The sequence below is a fragment of the Mesoplodon mirus genome (genome assembly GCF_964341445.2).
Source record: "Mesoplodon mirus genome assembly, chromosome: 7".
Lineage (NCBI taxonomy): Eukaryota > Metazoa > Chordata > Mammalia > Artiodactyla > Ziphiidae > Mesoplodon > Mesoplodon mirus.
The window spans coordinates 135,657,463-135,684,923 of NC_138983.1; the positions used below are offsets into that span (position 1 = coordinate 135,657,463).

General features: G+C 47.3%; 1 protein-coding gene across 3 annotated transcripts in view; it reads left to right on the plus strand.

The window, feature by feature from the left end:
- FLI1 (Fli-1 proto-oncogene, ETS transcription factor) overlaps positions 1 to 27,461 on the plus strand; it is a 123,394-nt gene that overhangs the window by 84,291 nt on the left and 11,642 nt on the right. For all 3 annotated transcript variants that reach the window (XM_082627384.1, XM_082627385.1, XM_082627383.1), the window contains one exon: positions 8,521 to 8,586. In XM_082627384.1, coding sequence (XP_082483510.1) covers positions 8,521 to 8,586 — 66 coding nt within the window. The remainder of the gene's footprint in view (positions 1 to 8,520; positions 8,587 to 27,461) is intronic.

Here is a 27,461-nt window from a genome sequence, read left to right on the forward strand (position 1 = left end):
CCAACCCAGGGAAAGGAGATAGGGTCCCGGGCTGTCGGTTTATGCTGGGCGGATGCTATAGGAGCAGCCCGTCCGGGTGTCAAGTTGCCAAGGTCGCACTGGCTCCCAGAGACCCTGCGAGGGGACTGACCCAGTCCTGCCGTGACAAGGGAAGGAAAACAAGGAATGGAGAAAAAGTAGGGAGCTGCAGTCCCGTGGGGTCTGCCAGAGGCGAGTCACACTCTTCCCATGAGAACCACTTTCCAGAAACTACTTTGCCCCAAACTATAAATAGATGGACACCCTGGCTGGTATTGTCTTGAGTGATGCTTTAAAGTTCCTACAGTCAACTCTAGATTTACGTTTTTGAATATTTACACGTTAAGCTCCTCTTATTCTTGGGGTCACTCTGGCACCCCCTAACCCACCTTTACCCGCTGTTACCTACACACCCTTCCCAACTAAACAGGAAGTGTAGCAGATGCTACAGGTGGGTTAGGATCTGTTGGAAGCTTTCTTCTGGCAGACTCAGAAGGCAAAGAGCTTTGGAAAGGGAGAGTTTATGAAAGAAAGTGCACGGTTGTCCACAGGATTTAGCCAACAGGAGGCTTCTCTACTGCCAAGCCCCATCAATTTGGTATGAATTTCATCTGATATGAAACATACACGTCGGAACAGAATTTTGATAAACGTGCTAATAACCTCAGCCTTAACTCTTCACCAGACATACAGGTGGTATATCGGCGACCCCAAGTGCCAAAGGACTGTTCTGTGGCCAGAAAAGATGGTCCTAAGATGGGGAAGTTGAAGCTACAGGAAGACAGTTGTGGATTCACTCTACAAGGGGGCTTTCTAACAGTCAGTCCTGCCCAAAGACCCACCAGCAGCCTCAGGGTGCAGTGTTTGCTCTCCGTGGCTGCTGGGAATCTTGCAGGAGTTCAGCTTCGGAAAGAAGGAGGTTGATGATTTTAAAGCCCCTTTAAAGCTGAGATCCTTGGACAGTGCCCACGGGCCGCTTTCCCTGGTCTCCTGGGTCTGGGTTAGTTAGTTCTTCATCTGTGTTCCGTTGTTCGGTGGGTCTTCAGCTCACCGTTCCTGTAATCTTCTGTCTCCTTCTGCAACAGTGTACTCTGTGGGGTAGGGGCAACACACTCTGGGTGTAAAAATGAAAAAATTTGAAAATGCCTTCAGAAGTTTCCACTGGTGCCTCTGGGCTCCCCAGTCACCCTCCGAGGCGTCTGGTAAGCAGTGGGATTGTGTGGGTGATGCAGTGTATGTTAACACCAAAGGAATGACCTCATGTCTGAGTCTTGCTGCAACATGAGGTCAGCCCAAGAAATGACAATTTCAAAAACGGGGGCAGTTTTCCACCCAGTTTTTCTGAGCTTTGGAGAATGAGCATTTTTCTAACAATCTGTATTTCTTTAAGTGTTTATAGAATTTTTTTAGAAAGGATCTTTGCACAGAGTCCTGCAGTAATGCTAGCTGGGCAGGGCAGGAGGTGGAAGTGGGCACACAGAAGCTGGGTATGAGAAGGAGAGACCAGCAAAGCAAAAACGCTGACCAATTCTGCCTTTCTGCCCCTCGTGGTGTCATAAGGCGGGAGGTCCGGGAATCACTTTGTGGGAGAAGAGATGGTCAGCAGTGTGGGCAGCGAGCTTGGAGCACTTAAAGGGCCCAGTTATCAGATGCCCTTGTTGAGGGAATGTTCTAGCACGTTCTGACTGATGTGGGGAGGGCCCATTCATGCCCTGTGATCCCAGGCCCTGCTTTCTGGCGGGTCCATAAACAACTGGAGTCCCCGCTGGGACTTCCTCTCACAGAAGACCCCAAGCCACAGATCCTGAAGCAACCTATGCTCGGAAGGCCAAGGAATCTCATAAGGTGGTCGTGGGTAACTGTTGAGGAGGCTTTCTATCGGAGGAGAACAGATAAGAAAGAGCAAAGGAATAAGCAGGCTGGGAAGAAGTGGACACCAGAGGGTTGGGTTTGTGGGTATATGTAGCAGGGCACGAAAAAGGGTGGATTTCTTCTCTTCGTTCTTTCTAAGAGTATTTGTAGACATTAAGGAAGATGCCCCCAAAGCAATAATAATATGAAGTTTCCAGAAAGGAGCTTATTAGCGGAGCAAATTTCCAGAGTTGAGTGGAGATGAACAAAGCACATACATGATACAATGTTGAGCGCAACAGCAAAAGATAAAGGGGTCTGAGCAACGATGCAAGACCATGTCTGCCTGCAAAAGCAAAAATTAAAATACTTGTATTAAGGTTCGAAAACACTTGCCCCAGCATAGTGTTGTACTACTCTAGAGGCCTTTTGAGGAACCTAGACTTAAAATGATCTGCTATCATGGAAACAGTTTTTGATTCATGCCTCTTGTTAATTGGAGTCCACTTTCAGCTGCAGCCTCTGAGACCCCTGGTTGTGGGGAGGGGGATCCACTGAGACGCCTGCAGGAGGTCACGTGCGTGGTGGCTGTCTGCTCTCAGGACTGCTGGGAGCCCCGCAAGGCCCACCGACTTGCCTTCAAGCGCTGTATTGTTTTTCCAGACCTACTTCCAGTGGATGTTTTGTGTGGAGGCAGGGAGGCCAGGGCTCTGGGGAGAGGTTGGGGCAGCTGAGTTGAGGCCGGGAAAAGGGTGCTAATGCCTCGCGCATTGTCATCTGTCCTTTCGTGGAGGAGGGGGTGGCGTTCAAACAGTTCCACTTTGGCAAGAGGTGGAAGGAAAAGAGCTGAGCTCCTCAGCACAGAGGGAGGAAGTGCAGTGGGGCTAAGGAGAGTGGATAGAAGAGAACTGGAGCCCGTCTAACTTAGCCCCGGGTCAGAAGACTGCAAGGCAGCTGCGCCTCTCTAGAGGCGTCCGAGCTTTCTGGACTTTAGTAGAAAAAAGGACATGGTAGGATTAAGAAGCTCTGACACCAAACTTACACTTTCACCAAAGGTGCTCGAGTATTTATTCGGGTTGTCAGGACAGGAGCTATACTTTCAAATTTTAAAAACCAAACTTCAAATTAAAAATGTATTTTCCAGGGTGGAGAAGAAATAACAGTGTCCTGAGCCCCCCTGTCTGGCGTGCTAGGATTTACCTGGCCTGCCTGGAGGCTCCTGTTCTCCATACCCTGGCTTTTCAGCTGGCCCAGACAGAGTGACTGTACCCTATACCATCCCTCTGGAAAGTCACCCACACTTGAAATGGGAGGAGGACAGTGGGGGCCGGGTCTGGGGAGATGCCCACAGTTCTTTGGATCATTCTGGAGTCTCCTGGGGACACCCGGGCTCCGGCTGCATCTGCCCAGGTGTCATTCACTTTACGGGGCAGACAGGATGCCCTCTTGTGGACACCATGGACAACTAATTATAAATCCCCATTTTAAAGCCAAAGCAAATGAGGCCTGGAGTGCTTCGGAAATTGGTTCAGCCGTGCCCAGCCCCTGGAGAGCAGCCTGGTGTCTGAGACCCAGGCCTCCTAAGGCCCGGGGTGCAGCTATGCCCACAGCCTCACGCTCTGAGGGCAGAGGCCAGGCTGCACTGGGCCACCTGGTCTTTCCCTCCCCTGCTGTGGAATTAGCCTCACGCCCCTGGGGCTCCTGTGTGGAGGGCCAGGCCGCTTTCCCCACAGCATTTTCTGTTTTCATTTGTACCCAGAGATAAATGCTTTCTGAAAACTTCCCTCTCGCCTCCTGGAATGAGGCCGATTAAGCCAAACCTATCTGCAGGCCAACTCTGCCCTTTTCTCTTCCGCGCAGCGCCCCATACTCTGGACCCGACGGGCGGCCCCATCAGTATCTCATGCAGGCAGAGGCCGTATTTACAGTCTCGGGCTGCGGGAAATGAGATTGGGTGTCACAAGGCAAGATTGGGACGGACCTCAAAGGAAGTGGGAGCTGTCCCCAAACGGCAGTTCAGACCCAGGGCCGCTGGGGGGAGTTTGGGGTTTCTGGGAGCCCAAAAGGTCCTGGGTGGGGCGGCCAGAGGCAGAAGGAAAGAGCCTTTGTTCATTTTACAGAAAGTTGTGTTCGGTCTGTCTGTCTGCGTCTGACCCGTGAAAAATGCTAAGAAAATGCCTTTGGAAATAGTGACAGCTCTAGAGAAATGAAATCTATTGGGTGACAGGGAGACCACAGCAAAGGTATCTATCTTGATTCCCATTTTTAATTTAAACATAATGGAAAACACATTTTGCGTTTTGTGGTGTCCCCACCGGCTGCCTCAGATGTTCCAGCAAAGGTGATGGCTCCGGGCAATTAAGCCAGTGAAGTATTATCCCTTCCAGGCCAGGTCTGACTGGTGAAGGAGAACAAAAGGCCAGATTTCCCGGGACTCAGTCGTCAGCCAGGCCTGTTGTTCAGAACACAGATCCTCAAGAGGGAAGAGATATGGGAACATATGTATATGTATAACTGAGTCACTTTGTTATAAAGCAGAAACTAACACGCCATTATAAAACAATTATACTCCAATAAAGATGTAAAAAAAAAAAAAAAAAAGAACACAGAGCCTCCTTCCTCCTCCCTGCCCGCCAGCACCCTCCAGCCAGAGCCATTGATGGCAGTGCAGAGAAAAGGAAGCCCGGCTTCAGGAGGCTGGCAGTGGGGCTGGCGAGGTGTCTGCAAGGCAGGAGACAAGGCTTTGGCGCTCAGACGGCCATTGTCTCGTCTGCAGGTGCCCCAGAGGAAGACCAGGTCCGCTCGTGGGAATGTGGAGCTGGAGAAAGCCCGATTGCTGGGCTCCACCCACACCTGCAAGCTTCACTCTGTTCATTTCCATCCTCTTTCAGATCCCAAATACTGTACCAGTGACGGATGGACGCGACAATGGGAAATTATTCTGTCCTTGTGCTTTCACATTGGGGAGCCTATTCCATTCTCAGCATCAGCTGCTCCATGCTTTTCAGGGCCCCAAATACATAGATACACATAGAAGCCCTCATGCGTATGTAAATACATAAACAGATAAGGCAACAAACTTTTTTTTTTTTTTTTTTTTTTTTTTTTGCTGTACACGGGCCTCTCACTGTTGTGGCCTCTCCCGTTGCAAAGCACAGGCTCTGGACGCGCAGGCTCAGCAGCCATGGCTCACGGGCCCAGCCGCTCCGCGGCATGTGGGATCTTCCCGGACTGGGGCACAAACCCGTGTCCCCTGCATCGGCAGGCGGACTCTCAACCACTGCGCCACCAGGGAAGCCTGCAACAAACGTTTTAATTAAAGTATCACATAGAGAGAAGTGCAAAAATCATAAATGCACAAGTCAAGGAATTATCACAGAGTGAATCCACTCACTCATATGAGTCCCTCCAGGTCAAGGGGGATACTAGAAGCCCCTGTGTGCCCCCCTCCATCACCCCCACTTCCTCCCCAAAGGCAGCCACTGTCTTGATTCCAACACCATAGGTGAGTGTTGTCTGTTTCTTCAATTTAGCCTGGAAGCCGCAGTGTCTGCTGGGCAGAGAGCAGATTTTGTAGATAGACCGGAATGGGCATCCTGCCTCCTAGGCTTTCTGGCTGTGTGATCCTGGGTAAATTACTTGACTTCTCTGAATGTTGATTTCATCATCTGCGTGAGAATTAAGTGAGCAAATAGACAGAAAGCATCCGGCACACGACGACAAGCATCCCGAGAGTGTTGGCTTCCCTCCTAGCATCACAGCCTGTTTCCTCTGACAAGGTGGTGTTCGCCCCACGCAGAAGGTGCCTCAAAGAAGGAGAGAGAGATATCCAAAGCCACAGAGTGAGAGGTCAGGCTCCAGGGAGGACCTTCTTGCATCTGAACAAATTCCTTTAAGGAAAGAGTGTGCCTTGCCACTCTCTGTAGCCTGAGGAACTGGTTAAGTAAAAAATGGGAGGAGAGAAGGGAAAGTTGGTCCCTTGGGAAGGAGGTCAGACACCCCCAAATCAGCCCCTCCACAGGGAAGGCAGCTTCTCCTTCTAGGAGTGAAACTTGAACCAAGAACAGTCTTCAGGGCAAAATCCTTCTCCTAGGTTACCATGAAATATGTATTTCATGCAAGCTTTGCAGAGGTCAAACGACCCTTCCTCTTGGCTTTCTGGGAGTTTCCTCTGGAATTCACGTGTGCCCAAAGAAGAACTTTCACCGAGGGGGAAATTTAATAAGCGCGGTTTATCTAAGCTTCGTGCTCTCAGCTACATCTGCACTAATGACTCAGGCAGTTCGGTCCTCCAAGACCATCATTTTTCTTTATTTGCTCCAGCCGTGAGGTTTCCGCCTGAGGCCGAGAATGTCAGGGACAGAGAGGCAGACATTCTTGGTCTTACTCCAGAGACTGTTTTCTCTTCCCTTGGAACGCTTGTTTCCATTTCTTAACCTCCTTCCAGTCACGGAGGATTATTTCTTATTGCAGCAGAACCCATTCATAACTGTAATTCCAGAGAACAAGGCAAATGCCCAGCAAGGTCTTTTATAAAGAGTTTATTGTGTGTCATCATGGTGTCTGTGGGAGAAAAGATATAAAAGTAGTCGTGATAACACCTAGCGTGTATTGAACATTCATTCTGAGCCAAGGTCTGTTCCGAGCAGTTGTGTGTATTATTTTATTGACACCTCATAAGAACCTTATTAGGTAGGTGTTATTATTAGCCTGTTTTATGTAGGAGGACCCTATGGCTTAGAGAGATTGGGTAGATTGATGGAGGTCACCAAGCTAGTAAGTGGTAAGAAGCAGGTCTAATTCTAAACTCTCATGTGCATAAAAATTTATATTAAACGAAGTGCAAAAAATCATTTTGTCCTTGATATTTTTGAGAACGGAAGAACCAAACGCATCTGGTTCTCGGCTATTCCAAGCGCGTGACTGCCTCCTTTCTAAAGGTGTCTCCACACGGCCACACTTTGGCATAGAGTTCTCGCAGTACCACCACCCCCCCTCTGCTTTTTTTGTCTGGAACTGTTGCAGAGCTGAAAGGAATAGTTGCTCAAGCCCAAAGTCAGTGGTTCTAGGCAGTTGGATAACTCTTCCAAAATTCTCTCTTCGTCGTCTGGCCTGGAAGGGCACACAGCTTCTCTGAGGCACACAACCAAACGCCCACAGCTGGGTGAGGCAGCCGCTCCACTCCCGTGTCCCTTCCGGGACTTGAGACTAAAAATAGGAGTGTCTGACAGCCCATTCCCTGTTCCAAGCCCTGGCACCCGAGTCCGTCCACTCGGTCCCAGGGAGCAGGCAAAGGATGATTTAGAAAGATTTTTTAGCTTCCAACACCCATGTCAAGCTTATAAAAGCAGATCCCAGCCCTCTTGATCGCACTTCAGAGTTTCCACGGGAGAGGCTCGAGGATGACAAAAATGCCTACGTTTTCCAAAATAAAGCTCTTGGATTTGCTGGAAACAAGGGCACAAGTCTAGTTTTAGGAAAGAAGGGAGAAATTTTTTTTTACATGCAACAACAATAGAAAAAAGAAAAAACCTAGAAAACGCCCAGACTAAATCTACTAGAAAATGCCCAGACTAAATCTACTAGAAGATGCCCAGACTAAATCTACTAGAAAACGCCCAGACTAGATCTACTAGAAAACGCCCAGACTAGATCTACTAGAAAACGCCCAGACTAGATCTACTAGAAAACGCCCAGACTAGATCTACTAGAAAACGCCCAGACTAGATCTACTAGAAAACGCCCAGACTAAATCTACTAGAACACGCCCAGACTAGATCTACTTTTAGTGCTTGCTAAAAGTAGTTCTGCATGAACATTTAATTCTAAAAGATTGTATATCAGCACCCTGCGATGACAGAAAATTCAGTGGCTTATGCCTCACGTTGAGTTGTATTCTCTTAGCTATGCATAAAGAGAGACAAAAGTTACTCCAGGGAGCGCTGCCAGCCCCACCCCTTTCCCAGTTCCTAGCACCCCCTTCATCAAGTGTGATGATCCAAGCACCTTGCCCACCTGTAAACCCAAAGGACATCACAGTGGGAAGAAAGTGGCTGGGCTTCTCCTCCAAGGCGTGGCAATACAAGCTACAGTCCAATCTGGCCAGCGCTGGCCCATGGACAAGACAAAACAAAAACAAAGAGGAATGTGCAACAGAGGCCATATTCAGCCCGCAGAGACTAAAATATTTACTATCTGGTCTGTATAAAAAGTTTGCCACCCCGTCTTGTAGTTCAAGGTGAAGAAATCAAGATCCAGACATGTAAAGTCCCTCATTCACAGTCACACGGGAAGTCGGTCGAAGGACCAGGACATGGTGCCCAGCCCTGTGTTCCTGCTGTGACATAGTGTGGGCCCCAAGAACTCTAGAACCTTAAACATGGCTGCTGGGAGGGCTTGTGTGTGTCCTGCCCACGGGCATTCTGTCCTACCTTCCTCGGACCCTAACTCCAGGAAGCTATTACAGTCCTGCATGATTGGTCCCCCAAATGGGTGACATTAACTGTTTCTTTCTCTCAAGGAGTCAGTCATCTGTCCTTCCATCCTTCTCCCTGTCTCCTGCCCTCCCCACTCACTTCTCATCCCGTCTCCTAGTCTTGATCTCAGAAGAGTGTCTTGGTTATAACCTGATGCTTTTGCTTCGCCTTTCAGGTTCACTGTTGGCCTATAACACAACCTCCCACACGGACCCGTCCTCACGACTGAATGTCAAAGAAGGTGAGTCTGTTCTCTCACATGTAGAATTGTCCTCATTACCAGCCCGGCACAGTCCACGATGGTAAGACTGCGGTGGGGGAACCTCAGGTGTGTATCCCAACTCTCTTGTCTACTCAGCTTTTCTAGAAGCCTAAGCTGATCCCCCTTACGCTGCTCGTTGCAAAAACATGACAAGGTTGTAAAATATCTTGTGATAATTCCATAAAGATGTGACTTGAGGTTGTTACTCCATGAACGAAAGCGTGTTGCTCTTGGAAGGAAATGGATGCTGCTCACTTTCAAAGCCAAAAGGGGGCTTTCTTTATTGAAGGAAATGAAATGAAGATTTCAAGGATTCTTGCAATGTCATATTTTCAGGGGGGTGTTGGTAAGAAATTTAAGTGATACAATTCATTTTTAAAGTGGTGATTTGGAGATTTGGTCTAGTTGCTTTGCTTTGGTTGAAAGAGAAAGAAAATGGTCTCAGCAAATGGTTTTCGCCAGTGAGGGTTTTAGCAAACATTACAATACATTTCTCAGCATCTTGATTCATGAAACAACGTTGTGGAGATTTCCTGCTCCAGACACTGTTAGATTCCAGGCATTTAAACAAGTGAATGGGGCTTCCCTGGTGGCGCAGTGGTTGAGAGTCCGCCTGCCGATGCAGGGGACACGGGTTCGTGCCCCGATCCCGGAGGATCCCACATGCCGCGGAGCGGCTGGGCCCGCGAGCCATGGCCGCGGAGCCTTGTGTGTCCGGAGCCTGTGCTCCGCAACGGGAGAGGCCACAGCAGTGAGAGGCCCGCGTACAGCAAAAAAAAAAAAAAAAAAACAAAACAAGTGAATGATTCATGGAACCTGGTTTAAGGGAGAAAAAAATGTGAGTGAAAAAATTCTGCCTGAGGCAGAAGAAAAATTCCATGGAGGAGGGGCATTTTGAGTGGGGCCTTGAAGGATGAGTAGGAGAATGAGGGGCACTCTCTTCCTTGGCTCTCTCTCCTTCAGTACTTTTTCTTTAAGGCACACCTGCTGCATAGAATGAATGAAGGCAGAAGTTTTCAGTGTTGGTTTATGGAGTCAGCACAGCATAATATTTCAGAGAAACATAAAGCTCTTCTATGGGAAGAATCTTAGAGACATTTGGTTCAAAACTGTCTTGGGTTATGGAGGAAGCAGAGACCCAGTGAGCCTGGGTGTCTTAACCAAGTTCACACCTTCGATCACATTAGACTTCCTGTTTCCTGTTAACAATTTATAATCAGATGATGACCAGACAATTCTGTAGAGGAAAACTTCAACATAATGAATATGTTTGTAAACTTTCCTGGTTTTCTGTGACTTTCTTCACCTCCTACCCCACCCTGGGCCAGTCCCTGCTACTGTTTTCTTTCGAAGTCAGAGTTATTGGCTTTTGCCATAAAAAATCTGAAGTCATATTGACTCATCATACAGTCCAAGCCACATTTTATTAGGTGACCCATTTACCATCATGTTGCAAACGTCCATGAGAGACAAAATCTATTACAGTGTCAAACATATTAGATTGAGGTCGGAGCACCTCTGGTTTACTTCGGGGAAATCACTTCATGCCTTGAGCCTCAGTTTCCTGTCAAATAAAAGGGCCAAACTAAACCAGTAAGAGTCACCGCTGACTGTCGAGCTCTTGGCTGCTGCAGGTGAGGGTCTGCTCTCGTCCAGGGCCCCTCTGCTCTATCTGGTTCACTTACTGAACTTCCTTTCATCTGCAGATAGGGATCCACGGCTTGGAAGGAAGGAGGGAGAGAAGGAAGAAGGAAAGGAAAGAAGGGAGGGAGGAAGGCAGGCAGGAGATCCCTGAAAGCTCCTCCAGTTCTGCAGGCTGGGACCTGCTAACACCACCAGGATTAAACAGGGAGACTCTGGGGGCAGAACCAATGAGAGAATATCTGATATTGGACTTAAAATACAGATTTTCGTTAAGAAGCAAGTTTGTCTGGGTTGAACTGTGCTGATAAACGATTCATTACTCCTCCAGGGGTCCTAGCTTTCAGCCTCTCCTCTACCTGCACTGCTGTTCCTTCCCTCAGTCCTTTTGTGAGTTTGTAATGCCACGCTGGGCTCTTTGGGGCTTTTGCAGGAGCTGCCTCTCTTCTGAAATGAATGAACCGCAGTATCCAGGCAAGTGCACACTGCAAAGCCCTCAGTCAGGTGGTGCCGGGCATTTATCTCCCAGCATCGGCCCTGGCCTCCAGAAACAGTTACGTCTGTGCTTTGCAGGTGCAGCTTTTGTCCCCAGTAAAGCTTTCCACTTGAGCTGTCTTGCTGCTCTGTCGCCTTCCCCCTCCTGAGGTGGTCTGGATCTGTCTAAACGGCCCATCGTCCACAAAACAAAGTACATTAGCAAGACAAAGCTAGCCAGGCTCCTCTCTCCCTGCTTTTCACCCTCCTTCCCACCTCTCTCTTCTTCTTTTCTCTAATAGCTATCTTGGGTTCTTAAAATATTAAATGGAAAAATAAAGAGAAGACGTCATGCAACCTTAGCTCCGTCTTGTTTGAATAAGGCACACACACAGCCTCAAACAAACCCAGAGTCCAACAAGAGGACCAGAGCTCTGTGTGTGTGTGTGTGTGTGTGTGCATGAGTGTACGTGTTTATCTCACAAAGGACAGGTGCTGGCATCAAGCACAAAAGAAAGAAGTTGAAGAGGTAAATGCTTCTATGAATGCTTCTTCAATGTGCTTATCAAATGAGTATGCCTTTTTACTTTAAAATGGCATACTCATCCTTCCAGCTTGTCTCTCGAAAACAATTGCACTCTCTAAGGGTTATTGATGCCCAAGAAGTAAGGCTAGATTTTAAAAATTAATTTGTAGCAGTTTTTAAGCTTTTTCTAAAATTAAATATTCTATGGTCACAGATTGGACCCAGCTAGAACAATTATGCTCTCTCCACCTGATACCAAGGCTAATGCACTTAAGAAAATAAATTAGAATGGAAGCAACTGCTACCCATTTTCAATGCAGCCACCACTGTCATAGGTATAGGATTCTGCAATGCCTCAGACACTTTCACATGCTTTGCCTCTGCTTTTAAGCCCAGCAACATCCCCGAGAAGTAGATTGAATTAGCCCCATTTTTCAGACAGGGTAAGTGAGGTTCAGGACTATTAAATGGCTCCCTGCAGTGCTTTGTGACCGCCTGGAGGGGTGGGATAGGGATGGTGGGAGGGAGACGCAAAAGGGAGGGGATATGGGAACATATGTATATGTATAACTGATTTAATTTGTTATAAAGCAAAAAAAATAAAAAATAAAAAAAATTTAAAAAAATGGCTCCCTGAAGGGCACACAGCTATTCAACAGCAGAACAAGGATTCAAACCCAGGGTGTAGGATTCAAAATCCCTTACTTCAGATAGTCTCCCTGACAAACACAGACTTTCCCTTCTAGCTGGCTTTTCATGAAAGCAATACCTTGCCTAAATGTCGTGTGGGTGGAGATGTGAATTTTTTCCATTATTTTTCTCTGTCCCTGCAGTTTTTCTACTATCATCTCCATCCACATCCCTGCACTATCCTCTCTTCCCAAAGATGAATTCATACGTAACCCCTGCTTGGCACTCCCCTCTATTCCTAACTGCACAGAGAATGAGCTGGAGAGCTTTTTAAAATTACTGATGCCCTAGGAAAATACTGTATGACTCCACTCATAGGAGGGACCGTAAGTGGGCAGATTCATAGAGACCAGAAAAGTAGAATGATGGTTGCCAGGGGCTGGAAGGAGGGAAGAATGGGGAGTTATTGTTTAATGGGCCCAGCGTTTCAGTTTGGAAAGATGAAAGAGTTCTGATGGTGACGGCTGTCCAACGTGAATTCCTTAATGCCACTGGAATGTACACTGGAAGATGGTCAAAATGGTAAATTCTATGTGATGTATGTTTTACCACAATAAAAACTGCAAAAACACATGAAAAGATCTCAACATCGCTAATTATTAGAGAAATGCAAATCGAAACTACAATGAGGCATCACCTCACAGCAGTCTGAATGGCCATCATCAAAAAGCCTACAAATCATAAATGCTGGAGAGGGTGTGGAGAAAAGGGAGCCCTCCTATACGGTTGGTGGGAATGCAGATTGATGCAGCCACTGTGGAAAACAGGATGGAGATTCCTTAAAAAACTAAAAATAGAACTACCATATGATCCAGCAATCCACTCCCGGGCATATATCCAGTAAAGACAAAAACGCTAATTTGAAAAGATACATGCACCCCTACGTTCATAGCAGCACTATTTACAATACCCAAGACAGGGAAGCACCCCAAGGGTCCATCCACAGAGGAATGGATGAAGAAGATGTGGTCCATACATACAATGGAATAGTACTCAGCCATAAAAAAGAATGAGATAATGCCATTTGAAGCAACATGGATGGGCCTAGAGATTATCAAGCTAAGTGAGGTACATCAGTCAAAGAAAGACAAATATTATATGATACCACTTATGTGTAGAATCTAAAAAATAATACAAATGAATCTATTTACAAAACAGAAACAGAGTCCGACACAGAAAACAAACTTATGGTTACCAAAGGGGAAAGGGATGGGGGAAGGGATAAATTAGGAGTATGGGATTAACAGATACACACCACTATGTATAAAATAGCAACAAGGATTTACTGTATAATACAGGGATATATATATATATATATATATATATATATATGAAAAAAATACAACAGAAGTAAAAATAATAAATGTTTTAAAATGCTGATGCCAAGGTCCCAAACACAACCAACTGATTCAGAATCTCTAGGAGCTGGGCACTGGGAATTTTTTCAAGCTCTCTCCGTTACTCTTAAACCTGCAGCCAAGATTGAGCACAGCAGACAGGAACCAGGAAGAGGAAAGGGAGACCCATCTCAGAGCCACCCAGGTTGTCTTGGAGACACACTGGGCGGTTGATCTTCATCTTTCCTGGCCCCAAATTGACCTAGAAAAGGCAGAGCAGGACCTCATGTTATACTAATGGAAGAGAAGGTTGAACTGACCACTGGATTATTAGTTCTTTTTCCTCCTTGTCATTGATGAGGTTATAATTTTTATTGATATTGATTCCGACAGCTTTACATGAGTCCATCACTTCAGCTCTCAGAAATCCCATTCTTTTTTTTTTTTTTTTTTTTTTTGCGGTATGCGGACCTCTCACCACTGTGGCCTCTCCCACCGTGGAGCACAGGCTCCGGATGCACAGGCCCAGCGGCCATGGCTCACGGGCCCAGCCGCTCCGCGGCATGTGGGATCCTCCCGGACCGGGGCACAAACCCGCGTCCCCCGCATCGGCAGGCGGACTCCCAACCACTGCGCCACCAGGGAAGCCCCAGAAATCCCATTCTTATATGTTCTCATCGTGTGTATCTAAATAGTAATTGGGATTGGTGTTGGTTACCTGATCTTATCCGGAGAGCACTGGGGTTCTAGAAGTTAAACGGCCGTTCCAAGTATTGATTGGCCAAAAAGTTCGTTCGGTTAATGAATACATTGTTCAATAAAGTTCTTGGTGAAAATGAAAGATGTGTCTTATTTTTGCTTAAAACTGAACGAACTTTTTGGCCAACCCAATACGTAGGAGTCCCGGGGCCAGGACTGGGGATTCTCTAAACCTCGAGCTCCGACCTCCATGCCCAGGGACGAGTGTGTCCACCCGGGATGCAGGTCAGAGCTCCACCGTGTTTCCGGGCGGCCTCACCCTGGGCCCTGCCAGCGCATCCCCTGGACGGGCAGCAGTGATCTGCTTCAGAGCTGCTTTGCATCCTAAACCCTCATTTCCTTAGCTCTTTGTGCTGGATCCGTTTAAATACCTCTGAGTCTCCAAAAGTCAGAGGATACTGAGCTCCTTGTTTATTAACTCCTGAAACTCATAAACCGGCCCGTGGAGGCTGAGCCTCTAGCCCCCGCCCGGGAAGCCTTTCAGGACCCGCTGTGAAATGCAAACCGCTCCTCCACGCAGGTCGCCTGCGGCCGGGGGTACAGCCCTGGCCTGCAGTCACCTGGGCTAATGGATAAAAAGTCTGTCTTCTTGCATGCTAAGTGTGTGTGTTGGGGGGAGAAACCACCTTTCCATGTCCTTCAGAGTGAAATGCCTAACCGGTGCTGAAGATTATGCTAATGAGAGCCCTGCTTCTCTCAAGGAGATTTCCAGATGGCGGGACCTGTGCACATAGCCGGGACCACGGCTCTGCAGCTCCTCACTGTCTGCCAGGTGTTTGCACATCTATGACGTTGCTTGCGCCCCTCACGATCCCTGTGAGCTGTCAGGGCTGATATTATTTTTATCCCCGTTCTGTAGATAATGGAAACAAGGCACAGAGATAACAGGGTCCATTTGAAGTCACCCAGGTCTTAGGACAGAGCAGGACTCCAACGTAGGTCTTGCTGTTCACTCCCCCTTCCAGGCTGTTTCTCACCTCATCATCTCAACATATTTCATTCAAGCATCTGACATCTTTTTTAAAAATTTATCTTCTTGAAGTATAATTGATTTACAATGTTGTGTTCATTTCTGCTGCACAGCAAAGTGACTCAGTTATACGTGTATATGCAATCTTTTTCATCTTCTTTTCCATTATGGTTCATCACAGGATATTGAATATAGTTCCTTGGGCTATACAGTAGGACCTTGTGGTTTATCCATTCTCTATATAATAGTTTGCATCAAGCATCTAACAAACATCTTAAACCTTCTTTAATTAATGCTCTCCATTTCCCCAAGGCAGGTATTTATCTCATATCTCAGCCTTAGAGCATATTGGTTCAAAACCCAGGCTCTGGACTCAAACAGGCTGTGTGACTTTAGTCAAGTCACTTTTTTTCTGCCTCAGTTTCCTCATGTATAGAATGAGGACAATCCTAGTGCCCCTTCAGGAGTGATATTATACTTATAAATCACTTACCAGGGTATCTGATGCACCGGTAAGTACACAATATGTTTCCTCCATGGATTACAGTAGTAATTAGGATTTTAGCACAAAATCATTAGAATGTTCTTGAGGGTTTGCCACATGCTGACACTACGCCCAGGGTTATGAAAGACACCATATCAGATGGCGTGGTAGCACCGTAGATGAGATGGCCAAGTTGTTTAAAATCTTATTTGGGAGATTCACATATGGAATGATTAAGGAATAATATGAAGCTGCATGTAATCAAATAGAAAAATGCACGTGACCTACAAGAAGTTCCCTAAGAGAAATGAAGAGATGAAAAATCATTAAATGTTAAAGTGGACCATCCACTCCAAAACTTTCATGGAACACAGGCGATAGGAGGCCAGGGAAGGCATGGGTCCCCCAAAGACCACACAGGAAGGGAAGAGCTTCTCTCAGGACCTTAGTCAGGACTCGCGCCCTCCTCCACCCCACTCATGCATCTCTTCATTTATTAAGAACCTACCATGTATGGGACGCTAGGCTGAGCCTCGGAAACGTGGTACCCAGCCAGCTACCCTCAAGAGGATGTAGTCAGAGATACAGATGGGCCTGTAAGTTAGTGCTGTGTATTGGCTATGGCTGCTACAGCACCACGTCTCGCCACCTTCCCCTGCATTTTCATCGCCTGTGGGGCGTCCGTGATGATTTAATGATGGAGGTTGTAGTGAAAGACGGGAGGCCTCTGGAAGGACCCAGCACGGTGGTGCTGGAAATGGGTATCGAATGAAGGGAAGGTGGGCATCGAAGACCCAGCATGTCGGGGTCTATCCTGTGCGGGGGTTGCGTGTGCTCAGGCTGGGTTTGGGGGACGGGACCAGGTGGGCTCCCGTGGGTATACCTGAGTGTGCCCCCTGGGAACACCGGGGCCCGGGTGTGTGACGCGAGCATGATGGGGGAGCCTTGGGTGGGACTCTTAGTGGTTTACACGAAACCGAAAGACGGGTATAGTGTCACTGTGTGACAGGAAGCTCAGCAAAGGAGCCAGGGATTTGCTTCAAAATAGTCAGGGCAGGGAGGGGACACGGGTGGGGGGAGAGCTGAAGTCAGGTTGACCATGAGTTCATGCTTGTTAAAGCCGAAGGGCCCTTCGGGGTGCAGTAGACTTTTCTCTCTGCTTTCCTACATCTTCAAAATTTTCCATGATTTAAAAGATGCCCCGAGAAGTTTTGCTTTGATGGAGAAAATGTAGATGCGTGCAGAATATGGATTCCTGTGCCCTGTGTGTGTGGCAGTGAACAAGGGTGGCAGGTTGGGGGCCCAGCATGGGGGGTGGGCTCGAGGCAGCAGCCTGAGTCAGGGTCTCAGGGGGTGAGCGTGTGTTTGGCGGGGCCTCGGGCCGTGTGCATATTGCCCTGTGCGGGATGGCCAGTGCGGGTTGGTCTGGAACACGTGTGCCTGAGGAAAAGGCCTGTAATGCTGTGAGGTAATCGCCTGTTATTTTTAGGGAGTAAATAACATCTCTCATGGAGCAGGTTATGTGGCTCCATGGGCTCTGTCTGTGTCTGCTCATGTGCACTTAAAATTTGAGGGTATTCAGGCCTCCCAGGAGGGCCTGTTAAGAACTTTGTCATTATATGTTTTTCCTTTATGATGAACTACCCCTAATCCATTTTTAGCAAAAGCAGGGATGATTGCTGAGTGTGTGTGTGTGTGTGTGTGTGTGAGTGTGTGCTGTTTCTGTGTCCAAAGGCAAGATTTATGATTATAGAACAGACAGTAGCTTGCTCTCTCTGTTTTCTTTTTTTTAATTGTTTTCCTTTGAAATTCCAGACTTAATGTTTTGTCTGCTTTCAATCTGACCCTCTTTGGAGAGCTACATGTTGTGTGTGTGTGTGTGTGTGTGTGTGTGTGTTTTCACCAGAGAGAGATTGAGAGAGTGAGAAAGAGAGAGAGAAAGAGAGAGAGAGGGCTGGAAACAAAGAATCTTTGTCTGTAAGCTGTAGCAGGCAGGAAACCCCAATCCCGAGGGAGCTGAGCCAGCCAGCCCTGTCCTGGAGTCAGACTCCAGCTCTCTGAATTCAATTTGACAGCTTGTCTGGGACACTTTCTAAGTAACCATTATCCTTCCTTTCTCTGAGTAAAAGAACTGTTATTTTGTTCCGTGGGTGTGCTCTGTGCGCTGTTACCGCATGTGTGGGTTCCACAGCGTCTAGAACACACTCTCTCTAAATTATTGGAAACACTTAGCCTGTTTCCTAAGACAAGTGTAAATTTGTTCCAGGATAACGATGCGAGCAGCTTTCCGTGTTGCACATTAGAGGCAGGTGGAGGGATTTCGCTGGGGTATTTTGTTTAGTCCCAGTTACAGCACGAATCCCCTTATTTGAGGGAGCTCTTCCATCTCAGGAATAATTCAAATTGTGTACATTTTATTCCTTCGAAGATTTTTTTTTGAAATATGTATAAATATATCTTCCAATGATCGTTCCCCTCAGTTTCTGTGTTTGATCGATTAATTGATAATTTTTAAAGAAATCTACCACCATAGGTCTCTCTCCTCTTGGGGAGGGAATTCCAAGGTAGGTGGGTGTCAGCCGTGAGCCCCCAGGGTTTGGGGCAGGCAGGCACAACTGGGTGATGCCCTGGAGTAAAGCAGGCACTGCTCTCCTGTCTCCAGCCACTCACATCAGTTGACTGCCCCAACCTCATGAGGGATTGTGAGGCAAAACCCGCCCTTTCCAGAGTGTGCATGTTTGCAGGCCATCCAGGTCCCACCAAACAGGATGGACAGAGGTACTGTCCAGCGTGGCCTGGGTCACTTCGGAGTCTGGGCGGGGTGACAGCTTGGCCAGCAGCACAGTTTTTACCCATTTAGGTTCCGACCCAAAAAATGTGTCCTTCAAATGTGAATGGATTCCTGTCTAGACCATTTCAAACAGAACTTTGAATGCTCCCCATTCTCCCATTGCCTGACATACCTTCCTCGGCTGTCTCACTCCCACCCCAATCCACACCCTATAAGCCACACTCGCTCTTGGTGGCCCAGGTCAGACGATGTCTCCTCAACCACCTCTGCCCCATGGCGCTTTGCTTGTACCCATTGTCTTCCCAGTGAAGCATCCGACAGAGTATATCCAACGGCCTTTGGTCTTGCAAGACTTGATGCATCTTGGAGGCAGGGACAGTGCCTTAGAAAAGGCCATGTATAGATGGATGGATGGGTGGTTGGATGGATGATAGATGAATGGTTGGATGGATGGATGGATGGATGATTGATATGGATGGATGGATGGATGGTTGGATGGATGGATGGTTGGATGGATGGATGGATGGTTGGATGGTTGGTTGGATGGTTGGATGGTTGGATGGATGGATGGATGGATGATGGATGGATGGATGGTTGGATGGATGGATGGATGGATGGATGGTTGGATGGATGGATGGATGGATGGTTGGATGGATGGATGGATGATGGATGGTTGGATGGATGGATGGATGGATGGATGATGGATGGATGGTTGGATGGATGGATGGATGGAAATTATAGACAAATTGCCTTAAACTACTCCCCAAGGACTTACTGTAAAACTCACCCTTCGTGATGTTTCTAAATCCAAGAGTGATGTTTTGGCCTCGTCCACTGCAAAGATGGGCTCAGGACTTGCCTTTCCCTTTCTGCCACAATTTCCCCTTCATTTGACCCCAACGTGGTTCCCCCCAGGCTGTGATTGGTCCCACCCAGAAGGAGAGGGAAGAGCTTGCTGAGAGCAGATTTCAGTAACGAGGTGATGGTTCCACATCACCCCCTTTTGCCCCATTTTTTATCAGCTTAGACTCCCCTTGGAGGCCCTTCAGATTTGGGTCCTCTTGCTACGGGTGCCACTGAGAAAGAGGCCAAGGACAGGACCAGGACAAGGGAAAGTCGTGTTGCAGGAAAGGTTGACTCCTGCTCATTCAGCCCGCCTTTCCTTACCTTTCTTATCAACACCGCCCCCTATAGCGATAACAACTGCCATTGATCGAGGGCTTATTCTGTGCCCAAAACTTTTCTATTCACTTCATTTTTACACTTCATAACCACCTTATGTAGTTGGTATGATTATTATTCCCACCTTGCATATAAGAAAACGGGGGCACAGATACATTAAGCTCAAATGGCAAAGCTAGTAGGAATCAGAAAGCAGCAGAGCCTGTTACTGCAGCCCACTCCCCACCCAGGCAGTGCTAGGCCCACAGCTGCATCTCCCTCTTCCATCCAGCACAACATGGAACGGCCCATTTCTTCCAGGAAGCTGATGTCATCTAGTCGTTAAGATGATATGGTGAGATTCACTGATTTCTGCTATGGTCCTCAAATCAGGACCCTCACTCAGGGTACTCAGTTCTTGCATTTCAAGAAGCATATTAGGTGGCTTCACAGACGTCCTTTTCATTATTGTGCTTTATAATTTACACAACATTATACATTTTGTGTGTTTAATATTACATTTTTAAAAATCAAAGAAAAAAAGAAGAGATTTAGAAAAGGAAATGCTGTAATGCTCTGTTGATCAATAAGGATTGCAGTAAACTTAACTTAAAAAAACAAGGGCGGTAGGGCTTCCCTGGTGGCGCAGTGGTTGAGAATCTGCCTGCTAATGCAGGGGACATGGGTTCGAGCCCTGGTCTGGGAAGATCCCACATGCCGTGGAGCAACTAGGCCCGTGAGCCACAACTACTGAGCCTGCGCGTCTGGAGCCTGTGCTCCACAACAGGAGAGGCCACGACAGTGAGAGGCCCACGCACCACGATGAAGAGTGGACCCCGCTTGCCACAACTAGAGAAAGCCCTCACACAGAAACAAAGACCCAACACAGCCAAAAATAAAAATAACTTAATTAAAAGAAGGCTCAACATTTAAAGAAAAAAAAAAAAAAACAAGGGCGGTGGATATTAGCTTGATAAATCTAGTTGTGAAATTTCCTCAAATTACAAGAGGTAGGCAAGGCCTTGCCTCAATAAGCTTCATTGACCCATGGCTCTCCAGGAAAAGGAAGGATATCAGCATAACCTGGACCATTTTAAAGACACAAGCCAGGCTGCTCCAGCATCCCAGCCTACACCCCCTTCTCAATCCATAGGTGCCCTTGGTTGGCGAAGTTGGAGCTGAGTGTTCTGAGAGTAGGCATCTCCCATTGCTTATGAAATTCTCTCCCCACATATCACACCACCACTGAGAGCCAAGTTTTACTTGAATACTTAACAGAGACAAAATGTGCCTTCATTGCTCTGCATCGGCATCCTTTCTGCCATTGCAACGTTGGTCTCTCCTCTTCCCTGTGCCAGCAGGCATCCTGGCCCCTGGTATTGTTCCTGTCTGCTTAGAAGTGCCCACTTTGGCCTTCCTGCCCCCTTGGGCATCTTTCGCCATGTTTATCAAAACTGCTCTTACATGCTCCCTTGGAGAATCTGATAGGCGCCACCGTGCTCTGCAACATCAGTGAAGGTGATAGTGAAAACATGAACACTGCTGCACCTTAATAAAGAAAAATGCTTTACGTAAACCTCAGAGGGAGAGGGGAAGAGGTGCAAGGCTGTGGGAAAGGTATTTGGGGCCAACTTGACCTCCAGAGCACCCTTGCAACTGGACTCGGCCAGACAGCTGCTCCACCCAGCAATGCCAGGGAGGGGTGTCCTGACAGTGGACACTCGGTGGGTGGGGTGGAGTGCCACCACAGCTCCACTAACTTGTCAGTGGCGTTTCACACTTACTGAGTGGGTCGTTTGGGTTTTGCATTTCCAATTCATCTCCAGACTCTTGACTATTATTATTTTAGCCCTCCCGTCCCTACCAGGTTTCACTTAGACTCAGACATTTCATCCCATTCCAGATTATAGAGCTCCGACTCAAAATGAAATTGGCCTTGGTTGATGTAACTCCATTTCCATGACCGCAGGGTCTTGGTTTGTAATAGAAGCTGGAAGTGATCGCTGTTAGCTGTGTTGAGGAGTGGGGTCCCAGAGTACTTTGGGAAGAAAAGGCGAGGTCCACAAATGCTCTAGGTAATCCACTGGTGGCCACCTCCACACAGAATCTTCCAAATGCATTTGTTCTGCAAAATACACTGATTTTTAGAAATTCTACAGAGAGGTTGTTTGAGGGTCAGTAGTTGCTGAAAGTGTTTAAAAGAAGTTTGTTTATTCCCATGCTCGTAAACCAAATTTTTCTCCATCTCTCTTCCCCTCTCTCTCCCTCCTCTCTCCCTCCCCCGCTTCCCTGCCCCAGAGAAAGAGAGAAGCTTTACTCCTGCCAGACAGAGGTATAGGGACTTGGGGAATCTTCTAGTGAAAAGCCAAGGCATAGATAGCATCATTTGTTATCTTAAGATAAAAACCTTTCCCAAGTTCTTTTTATAGATGTAACATCATACTCTCTTCAGAGAAGCCCATATCTAAGATAATAAATAATTATTTCTCATGAAATATCCTTTTGAGAGAAGATAAAGTCTCTGAGGGAGAAATACTATGGTTAGAAACACTAACCCACGTGGGCTTCTCCCCTCCAGCCTCAGAGATCTGTAAGCAATCACATGTGAAGATCAATGAAAAGTTTAACACACCTCTGATGAAGTTCAAATTCGTGTGTTAGCCACATTCTAAAGAGAAAGTGGTAAATTACGTGAGATTATTACCTTATCAAAATCCAGGACATCTTTCAAAGCCCAATTCAAGTCCCACCCTCGTCAGGATACTTTTTCCTTACCCACAAAGACTACAATCTCTTCTCAGGACCCTATCTCAGTGACTAGCCATCAATGGACCTAATTACAGATTATCTTATCGTCTTTAAGGGTGAGTTTTGTCCTGTATCCCTTTTTTCCAGCCCTGTAGATATTCAGTAAATAAAATTGACAGCTGATGGATTCACTGGGGAAGGAAAATCTAGTTTGTCAATTTAATTAAATATTTATTCAATCCTTCTGCTTCCCTAAACAAAGAACCAGAAGAAATTAGCCTTGGTTGACACAAGAAAGATTAACTTCTTTCCAAGGAATAAAACTCTGGAAAAGAATAGCAGCTATAATCTTAGAAGACATTTGGAGTGTGTAAAGCATTTTCACATGCATGATCTCACTTATTCTCAAAAGAACCCTGTGAGGATTAAATAGGCTATTTGCTTTTCCAAATTCTTAAATTTTAGGAGAATCGTTTTTTCCCGTTACGGATAGGTTGACAGATTCAGAGAGATCGTCACTTGCCTAAGTTCACACAGCTCATAATTGGCAGAGATGGGAGGGGAACCAAGGAGTTCTGAGCCTCAATCTAGAGTTTTTTCCATGGCAGTGAACTGTTTCCCTGTTTGGAATGGATTAAAGAGAAATCATGGAATTCCTTCCCATGAAAATCTTTAAGAGCCCTTAATAACACCACAAATGACCTTAGACTTGATAAGATTTAGGTACCCCTCTTCCAAAGAAATGAAAACCGTTCTTGGTATAACTATGAAAACTCTTCAAGCTTCAGAAGTCTTTGGCCTGCCCAATATCCTAGAGGAGTTGAGAGAAAGGCAGTTTTTCTGCTATGAGTCATACTTTCAATTTCTATTAAAATTCTTATATGGCTACATATGCTTTCTCTCAGGCTTTGGGCCTCCAGGCCTGTGCTAATTTGCATGTCTGGTTTAGATAATGTCTGAAGTCCCCTCCAGCCTGAAAAGAAACCTCGGATTCTATTATATAAGTGAGACCACATTCCACCTGCCCAGAGTTGATGGTTGTCTTTAACTCCTGTGCTTTTTGATGTGTGGGAGCAGGACACAGAGGTGGGAGTGTTCCAGGGCTCACCTGCCAGGCCACAAAGATGGAGTGTTCCTTCAGGGAGAACTCACCTGTCCTCTTCTCAACCACACTGACCCCTCAGAAACGCCCTTTCCTGCAAAACACTTCAGAGACAGGTCAAAAACAAATCATAGGAAGTGCTGGGATTTTAAGTTTCTTCATTTGAATGGCCTTCCTAAGTCAGTGTGATTCTAAGACAACAGGTTTGGCAATTACCCTGATCCTAAATATGCCCAAACTGGTGAACTCTTTAATAGACTAAGCTCACCTCGCCTTTTACTGTCTCTCACCCAGACATCAAAACGATACTGTCAAGTTGTTTAGCTTATTTTTTCGTCTTCCAACATAAAGTAATTCTCACAAGGTAAAGAACTGATAACAAGGGATTGCCTTTCCAGAAGGGCTTTGAAATCAGTGTTGGGCGACCCAGGCACTTTTCATAAGAAAAGTATGGCACTATGGAGAGCTTTATTTTCATAGCATTAGATAGGTCAAGTCTTTGTTCAAATTGTGTTGTCAGCGAGGCCCTCCCTGTCCCAGCACTACCTGCTCCCCTTTACCTGCTTTTTCTCCATACCCCTCACCACCTTCTTCTATACAATGTCGTTTACTATTTGTTTTGAATGTGAGCTCCCAGAGCAAGGACGTATGTCTGGCCACCATTGTATTCTCAGCACATAGAACAGGGTCTAGCACAATTGTAGACATTCAAGAAAATGTTGTTGAATGAATGAATGTGAGGTATTAGTGAAGCCCAATAGCTGGTGCTGGGAAGAGGAAGAACCTGGGGGCAAGAGAAGGAAACAAGGTGATAAGATACAGTCCGTCTCTTCCCAAAGATGCTCACCAAGAAAGGGGCATAAGTGCACAAAGAATTACGGCAGGGGGCTGAACAAGATGAGAGTAATAAGCACGAGACCTTCACCGGTGAGCCTTTGCAGAACTCTGGAAGAAAAAGATGCAAAAGCTGAATCATGCAACAGATGCAAGACTATCCCGTATCGCCAGAGAGGGAGGGCAACCCAGCCGAGGAACGCGGACGGGAGAGGGTCAGATCCGGGCTCTCAGCAGAGCCCAGGGGGCTGAACACAGACTGCTTCTCATTCATCTTCAAGCCCTCTTACCTAAGTCAGCTGTTAGGTTTTCTTTTTCTGACCCAGAATCCTCTTAAACCTGAGGCAGATTTGACCCAGGAAGGCTGCCATTTAGTTGCGTCTGCATGGCCCAACATGGAGGGGAGTTTGGGCAAACACCCAATTAACTGAGTCAGTATAAATTGCTTTTCCACACAAGGCTGGCCCCCAAATCCCACTTTGAGGCCTTATCAAAATAAAGAGGTCGTTTAGACTTGTGTGTCATTTAAACACAGAGCCCACGGGAGGGACGAAGTCAAGGGAGGGTCCCGGCTTGGTGGGGAGCCTCGTGAGACCGTGGCGAGGCTGTGCCCACAAGGGTGCCACTGGCCTCTCCAAATTCTCATCTTTGAAAGCTATCCATTCTTCAAGCATTTCTCTCACGTGTCCTTTCTTCCCTTTGCACGTGGAATATCTTAAACAGTAGTTTTATTCTCCTCCACGCAGCGGGGCCGGCTCTGAGGCTGAGGGGGCTGTTTGGATTCCAGGACAAGATCCTTGAGCAAAGGAAATCTGATCCAGGATGTTTTTTTTCTGTGCGTTCCAAGTTTAAGGAAAGCCTTCCCTAGATATTGCCCTCCTCCTGAGATCTCCGTGGAAGCCAAGATCCTCTGGTGCTCTTTAGAACATAAGATGCCCCTGAGGTAAAGGCCGAGCTGCCCTTATAGACGGGGTTGAAAGGAGGTGAGGACCCAACTTGGAGCTCCAGGGCTGGCTGGGCAGGGAGCTGGGGGAGCTGACAGTCAGGGGAGCAGGAAGGATGCCGGGTAAACCCTCAGCCTGGTAATATACCAGCAGGCAGCCAGAGCCACCAGCCAGAGCCAGCTTCCCGACCGGCGATTCTAAACTGGGATACAGGATAATCCATTTCTTCTTCTAAAAGAGAGCCAGAGTTTATTCTGATTTGGGAATCACTGATCTCGGAGCACGGGAATTATTCTTCCTTTATGCTTCTCTTCATTTTCAGGGCCTCCTGTAATGACTTTTTAACCTCAGTTCACCAAGGTCAGCATCTTAGAGGTGCAAGCAAGATGGGATAGACTACGTGTATACTGTGTATATTTTTAAGTTGCCATTTATCGAATGCTTATTTAATCCCCTTAGCAATCCTATAAAGCATTTGTTATTAATCCTTTTTTTATTGTGGTAAAAGTCACATAATATAAAACATATTATTTTAACCATATTTAACTGTACAGTTCAGTGGCACTAAGTACATTCACATGGCTGTGCAGCTCTCACCATCATCCACCTCCCGAATTCTTCACCTTCCCAAACTGAAACCCTGTCCCCAGCAAACACTACCGCCCCATTCCCCCTCCCGCCGGGGCCCTGGCGTCCACCAGTGTGCTTTCTGACTCTATGAATTTGACTATCCCAGGTACCTCGTATAAGTGGAATCAAACAGTATTTGTCTGCACCTAAGGTATATTGGAATGCGTTTTTAAGGTTAACTTAGAGAAGCAGAACCTGGGGTTCAAAAAGAGGAACCTTTTGACAGAGATTGTTTGGCGGAGTAAATGGCTGAGCTGGGGTCTCATCCCAGGGTGGACTGATTCTAAACGCCACATCGTAACCACCGACCTGCCAGAGAGAAAGGATGTCTGCACCAGGGCGTCCTCGCCCTCCACGACCTTCCACAGCCGGGGTGCCAGTCGCCTTTGCACAGCTTTGGAGGTGGGAGGCCAGGCCAGCGGTCAGACATCTGGTAGTGGTCGCCGGCAGGGGTCGTAGGGAGACAGTGGCAGATGAGGGGCTGGCCCTAAGTTCAGAAGGTTCGGGAAGCAGGGAAGGCTGTCCCGGATGGGCACCGCAGGAGGGAGAGCCCAGAGGGAAGCAGAATGGGGTTGGTGGCCAGTTGGGCCCTGCTTCTCCTCAAAGGCTGGGCCTCTTCTAACCCAGGGCCTCAGAGGGAGGAGGGGTTTGGAGGAACATCTCGCTCGTCCTCTGCCTACAGCTAGGATGTTGCCCCCATGTACAGTCTTCCCTGTATGGGGGCAAGTCTGGGCGATGGGTCTTCCTCCTGGTGGACTTGGCTCTTTTTGGGGAAGTTTGGGCTTTGGGTTCGGGGTCCCCTTTATGAGAGCTTTTCTCCTTTGGCATCATCAGTCTTCCAAGAAAAGAGGTCTGGATCGGACTGAGAGAAGCTTCTGCCCTGAGCAGGGGCGGCCTTGCCCATTCTTCTGCTGAAAGGTCTGCATTCAGAAGCTGGCCTTTCCAAGGAAAACAGGACTAGGTACTTCCAACCAGAAATGCGAAGAGAAGTCTCAGAGAAAATCCATCTTTTTCTATCCAGTAATCGAGAGCACGGTCTCATGTCACACGGGATGAAGAGAGAGGCTTTTGTACTGGCGTCTCTGCATCTTTGGCCTCCAGGTGAGGGCATGACAAAGTGCGGAGCTGCGCGTTGCCTGGGACACTGGGCTTTCAGACAGTGAACCGTCGGCATCAGAGCAGAAAGAGATGTCTTTCCCGAGATGTTTGGCCAGGTTTCTAGGACCCGTTTAACAGCTTCACACAGAAGCTGAGTTAACACTGGCATGTCTGTGAGAAAGTCACGTCCAGAGAAAGTTTTCCCCTTCCAACAAGGACTTTTCCGAAAAAAATCTCCACGCTCATATTTCTCCACCCCAGGAGGCTCTCCTGGAATCTAAGAGGGCATTTAGGGTCAAAGTCAGCCGCACCAGGCATCCCATGACGGAGATACTGCTCAGACCATTATATACTTGAAGCTGAATTACCCACAATGCCTGGCAGTGCCCAGATTCCCCAGAATGAGGCTCTGGTCTCTCTTTGCTTTGGCAAAAATTGATCTCAGGACCGCCTGAAACCATAAGCTCCAGGCAAAGCCCTTCTGGGAAGACTCCTCTGAAAACGCATCACAGTAAGATTCGTCATCAAGCCAGGGGTACCAGCGTTCACTGAAGTACAAAGTGAGAGTCAGAACAGGGGTAATTTTCTGCTGCTCAAGCGTCTGCCGCCACCCAGAAGTTCTGAGACCAGCTGCTCTGTGGGTCCCTAACGGTCACATTTTTGCC